The 10,298-nt window shown below is 35.5% G+C and overlaps 1 protein-coding gene across 4 annotated transcripts in view; it reads right to left on the bottom strand.

The window, feature by feature from the left end:
• Nucleotides 1-9,113: 9,113 nt before the first annotated feature.
• The window catches only part of PTBP3 (polypyrimidine tract binding protein 3), an 86,696-nt gene continuing 85,511 nt past the window's right edge, over nt 9,114-10,298 (bottom strand). For all 4 annotated transcript variants that reach the window (XM_069575418.1, XM_069575420.1, XM_069575417.1 and 1 more), the window contains 2 exons: nt 10,186-10,263; nt 9,114-10,045 (listed from right to left, as the gene is read on the bottom strand). In XM_069575418.1, coding sequence (XP_069431519.1) covers nt 9,913-10,045; nt 10,186-10,263 — 211 coding nt within the window. In that variant the 3' untranslated portion in view covers nt 9,114-9,912. The remainder of the gene's footprint in view (nt 10,046-10,185; nt 10,264-10,298) is intronic.

Below are 10,298 nucleotides of genomic sequence, written 5' to 3'. Positions count from 1 at the left end.
CATTGTACTAATTAGTATATATTTAAGAATCTTAATAACAAGAAGTTCTGCCAAGACTTTTGTATAAAGTCTCCACTTAGGGTTCCAGGGAGCTAGGTAGGTTTTTCTGGCTTTTCTTGATGAAAGTATGTAAGGAGTTACATATCAGATAGGCGATCAGATACAGCTTTTATTTGCAAAAACAAAACTAAAATGTATTACTGAAATATTTTCTGAATCTAGTGGGGTGTAAAACCATTCAAAAGGTAACATTTATTTGAAAACACTGTAGTTTTTGTGTTGTCAGAGAAACATTTTTCCCATAGGTATGCCATGGTCAGAGAAATGCAAAATATAGACGTTCAAGAATGTCATGATGAGACTCAGTACATGGTATCTTGAGTACTTTATAAAATTACCCTCCTGGGTGGAATAATCAGCTGACTTAAGAAGTAAGCAAATTGGTTTACAGCTCCTTGCTCAATTATAACCATTTTTCAAATTCTTTTAAATTGACATAATACACAGATAAATGCACAAATTTTAAGTGTACAAGCTCAATGAATTATCAGAAAGTAAGCACTCCTGGATAACTGGAACAAAATTTTAAAAATATTAACCACACATCAGAAACCTCTGCTCATGCCATTAATTATTTGTTTCTGAACTTGATATAAATAGAATTACACATTATATATTCATTTTTTGTCTGGCTTTCTTTGTTCAACATCACATTTGTGAGACTCTTTCCTGTAGCTTTTATGTAGCTTTACTGTGTTCACTTGTATAAAGTATTCTACTATAAAAATACATCATCATGAAATTTCTTTCTCTCTCATTAGTGCCTGTTGCCCTAATGTGACTTTGTCTGACATTTATGTAACTAATACTGGCTTTCAGTTGGCTAAAAACAATCTCTTAACAGGTTAGAATTTAATACTTGTTTTCTGAAGGATCAAGGACTGGAGTAATTCCATAACTTTAGGCATAGAGCAAGGATATAGGTGCTTTAATCAAACCATGTGCAACTTACTCCAACAAAACCACTGAATCTTTTCCTGTTACCCTGTGTATATCCTTAGAACAAAGATAGGAATGAAGAAAATACAAAGATCTCCATGGGACATTAGAATCACTAATTTTTTTTATTTAATTATACTTTTTTATACTAGCAGAGGTAGGAATTCTATATCAGAACCCTATGATTATGAATGTGGTAATTCTAAGAAAATGATTAGAATTTTATCAGCTCAACATAAATTAACAGAAACATATAGTGAAGAATTCCACCAGAAGTGGCATAGAAAAAAATTCATTGATGTACAACCACAGAGAGTAAACAAGGAGGGTTTAATACTTCCAACTATTCCTAACAGCATCTCAGTTTAATTATCCGCAAATTTTGGGCATTAAAAATTGGGTACAGCTTGTTTGATAGTGTTCATTTCTACAATTGTTCTTCAAGTAATGGCATATGTCTTAGAAATGATCATTGCCCTGAAATGGCTTTCTAGAGATAGCTATCACACAGTATGTGTTCCTACATGTTCGTAATTAGCTGTAGGATAGCTTTAGCCATATATATTCTGATTAGAATGGCCTAGAGAGAGGCCTCATGATCCATTTGGGGAGCTTCCCATTGAAGGCAAGAGTTCAAGGCTATGTGACTTACGGATTTAGGCTGACATTTCTACTAGATTACACAGTTCTTAGAAGGTAAATCATGATATCTCTAACTTTTCATTATCTTTCCCAGTACATTGCTTAATTCTGGTATAATCAGTACTTGGTGAGCTGAATTGTGTGCCCTCAAAATTCTTCTATTGAAATCCTAACCCCCAGTATCTCAGAATGTAACCGTATTTGGAGATAGAGCCTTGAAAGAGGTAATTAACAGTACAATAGGGTCAGATTCAGTTCAGTTCAGTTGCTCAGTCGTGTCCAACTCTTTGCGACCCCATGAATCACAGCACACCAGGCCTCCGTGTCCATCACCAACTCCTGGAGTCTACCCAAACCTATGTCCATCGAGTTGGTGATGCCATCCAGCCATCTCATCCTCTGTCGTTCCCTTCTCCTCCTGCACCCAATCCCTCCCAGCATCAGGGTCTTTTCCAAAGAGTCAAATCTTCGCATGAGGTAGCCAAAGCATTGGAGTTTCAGCTTTAGCATCAGTCCTTCCAATGAACATCCAGGACTGATCTCCTTTAGGATGGACTGGTTGGATCTTCTTGCAGTCCAAGGGACACGCAAGAGTGTTCTCCAACACCACAGTTCAAAAGCATCAGTTCTTTGGCACTCAGATTTCACCATCCAACTCTTACATCCATACATGACTACTGGAAAGCCTTGACTAGACAGACCTTTGTTGGCAAAGTAATGTCTCTGCTTTTAAACACGGTTTCTAGGTTGGTCCTAACTTTCCTTCCAAGGAGTGTCTTTTAACTTCATGGCTGCAATCACCATCTGCAGTGATTTTGGAGCCCCCCCAAATAAAGTCTGACACTGTTTCCCCATCTATTTCCCATGAAGTGATGGGACCAGATGCCATGATCTTAGTCTTCTGAATGTTGAGCTTTAAGCCAACTTCTTCACTCTCCTCCTTCACTTTCATCAAGAAGCTTTTTAGTTCCTCTTCACTTTCTGCCATAAGGGTGGTGTCGTCTGCATATCTGTGGTTATCTTGATTCCAGCTTGTGCTTCTTCCAGCCCAGCATTTCTCATGATGTAATCTGCGAATAAGTTACATAAGCAGGGTGACAATATACAGCCTTGACGTACTCCTTTTCCTGTTTGGAACCAGGTGGACCCTAATCCAATAGTAACCTCTACAACTGTAAGGAGACACATTTCTGTTGGCTAAGCTGCCCAGGCTGTAGTACTTTGTTATGTCAGCTCTAGCAAACTAAATACATATAGTAACTAGATTTTTTAAAAGTTAGTTTTCTCAAATTTCCAACTTGAAGTTACACTTTTTTTTCAGAAATAGGTAAGAACTTTTACTCTTTGGCAGAAATTAACACCCCCATCACATATGCAGTTTCTTTAAATTGGGCTTGGCAGTTCCCAGAAAAGTACATAAGCATCCCAATCCCATGTATAAACCTTTAAGACTGAACTCACACCACTTGGCAGGACAGAACTGCAATGCCAGGCTGTAATGGAGAGTGCTAGATAATGTCAAAGAGAACTGGGTTGTAGTCCAGATTCTGCCAGTAACTGCCATGCTGCCTTGGGCAAGTCACTTCCTTGAGCCGCTCATTTTTAAAAGGTGGAAATTGAACTACGCGGGCTCTTAGATACATTTACGCTCGACTGTGTGTGACTCAACGATGGTTATAAGCCTCTGCTGTGTAAATAAGCATTTCATGGTTAAACAAGTTTATCAGCTCAGTTGCTCAGTGGTGTCTGACTCTTTGCGACCCTGCAGCATGCCAGGCCTCCCTGTCCATCACCAACTCCCAGAGTTTATTCAAACTCATGTCCATCGAGTCAGTGATGCCATCCAGCCATCTCATCCTCTGTCATCCCTTTCTCCTGCCCCCAACCCCTCCCAGTATCAGTCTTTTCCAATGAGTCAACTCTTTGCATGAGGTAGCCAAAGCATTGGAGTTTCAGCTTTAGCATCAGTCCTTCCAATAAACACCCAGGACTGATCTCCTTTAGGATGGACTGGTTGGACCTCCTTTCAGTCCAGGGGACTCTCAAGACTTGTCTTCTCCAACACCACAGTTCAAAAGCATCAATTCTTCGGTGCTCAGCTTTCTTTATAGTCTAACTCTCACATCCATACATGACCACTGGAAAAACCATAGCCTTGACTAGACAGACCTTTGTTGGCAAAGTCATGTCTCTGCTTTTTAATATGCTATCTAGGTTGGTCATAACTTTCCTTCCAAGGAGTAAGCATCTTTTAATTTCATGGCTGCAATCACCACCTGCAGTGATTTTGGAGCCCCCCCAAAATAAAGTCTGACACTGTTTCCCCATCTATTTATCTTTCCCTAATAAAAATGCCTCTAGATATAAAAAAAAAAACTGACCTAGTTACATTCATGGAGACAATAGATTTTTAGATGAGCAAGCAAAGATCAGTAGTAGTTAGAGTATTCTATGCCATTAAAAATAATCACACAAGTAAATTCCCACTTCCAAAAGATCCTAGAATAAAAGATTAAAATAAATGACTGCTTAGACTCCCATAATCCAATAATACTTTAAAGAACCTAAAAATAAAACATTTTTGTCTATGGAAAAGAAATATATAGGCAGCTGGTAACTATGTTACCCTTTAATTGAAAAGAACACAAACTTGGTTTGAGATCACACCTCATGTCTCAAAATTCCCTAGGGAAGCCAAAAACTGGAAAAAATGTTCCAGCTCTTGTTTGGCATTGTACATATATTGCCTGTGTGTGTGTGAAAGAGAGACAGAAAGGAGAGAGAGAGAGATATACACAGAAAGAGAGAGCAAAAGACAGCGTTCATGCAAATATACCAACGTGAGGGGGTGTGCCATTTACAAAGCTACCTGTAGGATGATTAGAAAAGCACTTTGTTTCTCAAAATGAGAACTGTTCCTGAACTAAAAAAGGGATGATCAGCAAACTTAGGGTTGTTTAGTTTTTAAAGCTGTGTGCACATGTGCTTGGTATGCTATAACAAGTTTAGATGGATGGTTATGAGAAAGAAAAGAAAATATGACATCATTAGAATCACAGGTAAGACAAGGGAAAACCCAAAGTACAGACAAGAACACAGAAATATTTTAAGAGAGTACAGATGTCATGACATTTATTAAAAGGCATGCTACAATGCTATACTTGTTAGGAAAAGAGTAGAGATATCAATAGTCAGCAAATATACAAACTGAACGAAAATGGAATATACTGTAGTGTACAGAAGCTTTAATTAACCATGCACTACGCACTTAGAAAATATGTTTTTTAATATTTTATCGTCTCTTCGCATTTATAACATGATTCACTTCGACAATCACAGAATCCTTTTCTTCCAAAGCCACAAACTGTGTTACAAATGAAAGCTGGTACTGCAGCTTATCAAAATATACAAGACAATTGATGTTTTATATAAAACCACTTTATATGTCAACTTGTTCCCCAAAACTGCTTTTTTCCCCCCTTTTTTGGCCTGGTTTTAAAAAATGTTGTTACAAATATTTACAGCATTTACTTCTGTTAGATGAACATTCTTATAAACTGAAAAAGGGAATTCTATGATCAGACCACATAAAACACGAGACAATGTCAGAGGCTCCTAGCTGTGCTATTTTTTTTTCTTAAATACAGTACTGAAAATGCCCATCGAACCCTTATCATCTAATCCATTCTGTTCACATTTAAACTCCCATTTTCTCCGAGTAGTCTATTCACCGATAGGAAATAGAAAGTAAAGGCCGCTTTGCACTGGGTCTTCTTTCAGAAAGGAGCTTGGGAAAAAATGCTTAACAGAAAGGAGTCAAAACCAGAACAGTCAGTCTTTGGTCAGAGCAATGAGGTGACATTTTGATGCAAAACTCTGCTTGGTTAGCAATCTTTATAATTAGTACTTTTTGGATGTGGGATGAATTTTTTAAAGATCTGGGTATCAATGGTAAAGGGAGAAAAGGCCAGAGTATGATTTTTTAAATGACATCAAAAATAGTTATTTAAATATTTATTATTACAACTACTACACAGATTCAAGAACTAAAAATAACCTAAACACAACAAAAATCTGTTTACAGTGCTGATTTAAGCTTGCCATAAGCAGCTTTCAACCATGACTATTATCACCAAGGTCACTGGGCCAGAAAAATACCCCTGTTCTCTGGAACACATGCCTCAGGTTACAGAAATGAAGATGACTACCACAAAGACTTAGAGCAGCTCTGTTCTTGGACCTGCACATGCTATGATTATTATGTGAGGAAGGCAAAAAGTGTAACTGAGACTTCATTTTACAGGTACAACTGTTTCCTTGAAAGAATGGTCTGTGGGATAACATTCTTTTAAAATTATATAGTATGCATTTCCTGAAAACCAGAATGTTGATACTACTACCTAAACCTCAAATAGGAAGAGAGATCAATTAAGACTACTGAAGAAGGCACATAAACTTTGGTCCTGTTTCTTTCACTTTTCACCCTCTATAAAACCCCCTAAACTGATATTTTAGTAATTTTCTATTTTTTAAAACCATTCACAACTAGCTGTTAAAATTTGCTCTGAAAAAAGACTGCAAATAGTCTTCTAGATAATAACACAGCTGAATTAAGAGACAGCTGAATTACATTTTCTTCAAGGGAAAAGTTTTGTGCAATCTAATGGTATTTCTTTCTAGCACAATAGTAGATTATTTTAAGTCTGGCAGTTTTATTCTTGTTAACAACAGATCAAGACAAAGGAAAGGTTTAGAATGCTTTTACCCATAGTCATGCTGTCTTTTTGGTTTTAAAAATAGCAGTACACATTAGTTTTTCTAAGAGATAGCCTGACAATTTGGCAAATAGGGTTTTTAAGTGACTCACTGTGGGCAGGGGGACACATACTTTTGAGCTTGTCATCTTTCATCCAAAAAATATTTAGTGGAACAGAAGGGGAATTACATGATAATACAATCAGTGCATATCCTGCCTGCTTAATAACATGGAAGTTTCCAAAAGTTCTTACAAAACTGAACAGAGACATTCATGAGTACTACTTCTAATCAACTGAAGCAGAACCTACGATGACCATACTAGGTGGAGCCAAAGAAGCACTGCTTCCATAAGGAACCAGGCAGGCAAAAACTGTGTCTCTAAAAACTGTGAGATTTACAACTTTCAACAACAAAATCAGAAACATTACTACAAGTAACATCACAACTTAGCCTTGAAGAAAGAATTTATGGCATTCTGTAGGAACTACTGGGCAATTCTGATACTCTCCAGTAAGCTATCAAACTATTTAGCTTATTTTCCTATTTGTATCTCACACAAAAGACAATTTACTACTATGCAAGTTATTTAAATCTCAAAGTAAAACTTTTTGGCATAAATTGCTACCATTTAATGTGTACTGCTATTTTTTTTTCAGAGTTTCATACTATAGGTTTTGTTGGTTATTCATTTTGTACTGTTATTTTTAAAAGTCCTGAATATATATAATTTGTGTCAAAGTCAGACACCTCCAAAAATAAGACAATTCTCCTGGAAATAAAGTAAATAAACTTTAAAACAGGATACTACGACAGCTCAACAACAACAAAACACTGCTTAGCAGATATCAACTGCATGCTAAAACAAAAAGGACAAAGATCTAGTTTTTTCACTGCCCTGATATTTTTAATCTTTTTACAGAAACTATGTCAACACAAATACTGTAGACCTCTATAATTCAAAGAGCAAACAGCCCAATATGGACAACATCCATGTGCTACAGCTCATTTTAGACACAAATTGATGGTTTCGAACACACTGTTTTAAATAAGAATATCTCACTTTTCCAAATCTGAATTGGATTAATGTTTTTGGTCAATAATTTAAGATGTATGTAATGTACAACATTAGAGGAGTGCATGTATGTATATACACTCAACTACACACACACACACACACACACACATACACGCACACACACAAAGCCCTGAAAAGGATTCAAATGTTCTCTCTCAAATATAAAGGCCATTTCCTACTTCAAAATTACATTCAACACCATTTATGATCTCCCTTCTGCTACACTTCTGCTACACTTACACTGAATGTTATGAGAATCATGAATTCAAACTACACAGTAATTCCTAACTCAAAAAGAAAAAAAAATCCAATTTAAAATATAAATGAAAATTACAATAGTGCTTGTGAAGAAGGAAAAAATAAAGCAGACTTGGAGTAATTTAAAGAAATTGGTTTTTCCTCCCTTCCCTCTTACTCAGTGTTTCGGTAAAAATATATTTCATAAGTGAAAAAAAAAACTAGATAAATGATTATACCTATCAGCCAATACTAAAACTCATTCGTTCGAAAGATCTCAATTTAGTATCCTTCGTTTTCCACTGACTAATTGTTGCTCAGAGTTGAGGGAATTTTGCTTATGAACAATCCAGAACGTCTTTTGCATTCTCCAATATTTTTGCAAAGCTGTTTTTGTTAAAACTTGCCTGTTTAATTTAATGGCTGGAATATAATAAGAGATTGAGATATTCTTCTAAAAGGTGAGATGAGCCACTCTGAGAATCTGAGAAAAGTGAAAAAGCAACAGACAAAAATGACCCTTTTAACAAATTCTGCTTTAAACAATCTACTCAAGCACTGAAGGAATAAGTAATCAATGCAAAGTATCTAATTTAAAAAAAACAATTGTACATTATACAGTCACTGAAACAACATTAAAACGTATGCTTACATTCATCTAAAAAGAGAGAGGGACAGAGTATGAGAAAGAACCCACTCCGCATACACCATGTATGTGGGCACTCACTCAGTACTGGAGCTTCATTAACAAAGAAAAGCAAGTTCTCACTTGAGTATATGACAAAAACCAAGCAATCCTGAGACAAATTCTAATGGATAAAGATTAGACAAGATCCAGAAACGGAGACTGCATTTTATAGCCCCATACTGGTATGCTATAACCGCAATGACCACTGCTGGTCACAATATGAAGAGGCCTACAGGTGTGCACTGAGTTATTCCCAAAACCATTTAACCCTTCCCCACCCCACCTCTACACCAAAGCACCAAAAATTTGAATAGAAACTATTACTTCTTGAAAAATCACTTAAAATTGCAATTAAAAAAAAAAAAACAAACTTTAAAATTCTTGCCAAAACAAGGAAAGAAAAAACAAATGCTCACCAAGCCCACAATACAGCTTTTAAGATACTTAGATAAAACTCTAACCTATTATATTATAAGCACATAATAAGGCACATAATAGGAAATTAAGTAAATACACAGTAATTCTGAATAAGTATTAGAGATTATAGTGGTACAAAAAACCCTTGAGATTAATTTTTTTTCTAAAAGAAGACTTTACCAAAAATAACTTTTAAAAAATCTGTCAAACCATATGATAGACCTGAATATTTTCCTTAAGACTGTAAACTTTTTTTTCTGAAAACAACTATAAAAAAGTAGTTTATAAGTAGTATTATTTTTCTTTTTAAATTTTCCAAGATCATATTACTAGGAAACTGTCATTGTGAAATTTAAACCATGATTTTCCCAAATAAAATTAATTATTCTGACACCTTAATAGATTCTGGTTGGATTCCACGTAATTTCCCTGGAGACAGTTGAGACATTTCATTCTCCAAATAGTCTTACAAAGTTAAAGATATGCAAAGGAGTGTCTTACAGTGGAAAAAAAAAATTGAAAGAAAACATGCAAGTTTATCAATTTGCTTCCAATACAACCCATTTATGTATAGTAAGTATCAATATATGCCAAATAACTGTTATAACTTATAAGAGAACATAGTTTCCTACAGGACTCAAACTTCTGAATCATAAAGTTAAAAACTTGGTTGTAGGTCATTTAAATTACTTATGTCAAGTAATTTTAAAAGTCTATATGTTCAAATTTTTCAAAGTACAAAGGAGTTTAGAAATGTTGTATAAGGCTGATCTGGACCCAAATTAAAAGAAAGTCTGTCCTCTTGAAATCCAATTTAATACAGGAATTAAATTACTGGAAAAAATTTTTTTCCTGAAGATTATTTTCATTTTAGAAACAATGGTACAAAGGAAAAACACGCCTCTGATAACATACTGGCAGAGGGGAGAAATGGGAAAAGAGAACATCCCTTGATTTTTTTAATATACTTTAACATCAAAGTCAGAAAGAGTTATTTTTGAAAAAGAGGCAGAATTGGTCTTGAGCTGCTTCAGTCTATGTCTGAAGGTTTTACTGAAATTATGGTCCAGTCTTAGGAGAAAAATTCACAGAAAAGTCAGATTGTAGATTTTGAGAAGGAAACTCTGAGGTGATGATTTTCTCCAAGGTCATGGTTATGAAGCTCAATGAGGGCCTGGATTGCTTCTTCCACAGATCCCAACTGAATGAGTGCCATTTTGCGATCTTTCCTAAAGTGGCAGAAGAAACAGAAAAAGTACACAGAATTAATTTTGCCTACAAACCTCTTCCCCAACCCTAGAAGATTTCATTAAATTACCATAAACATTTGCAAATCATGTTAATGTATTTTTTAAAAGAATGGACTTACTGGAAGAATTTAAAAGCCTTCACTGAACATCCAGCTTCTGTGAAAAGATTCTTCAGGTCATCTACTGTAACAGAGGGGCTGTGAAAACATCATCACAGAGAGAGTCAACTATC

This window comes from Ovis canadensis, chromosome 2 (assembly GCF_042477335.2).
Source record: "Ovis canadensis isolate MfBH-ARS-UI-01 breed Bighorn chromosome 2, ARS-UI_OviCan_v2, whole genome shotgun sequence".
Classification (NCBI taxonomy): Eukaryota; Metazoa; Chordata; class Mammalia; order Artiodactyla; family Bovidae; genus Ovis; species Ovis canadensis.
Note: the sequence above shows the minus strand (reverse complement) of the source record. Positions and strands in the feature narration are given on the sequence as shown.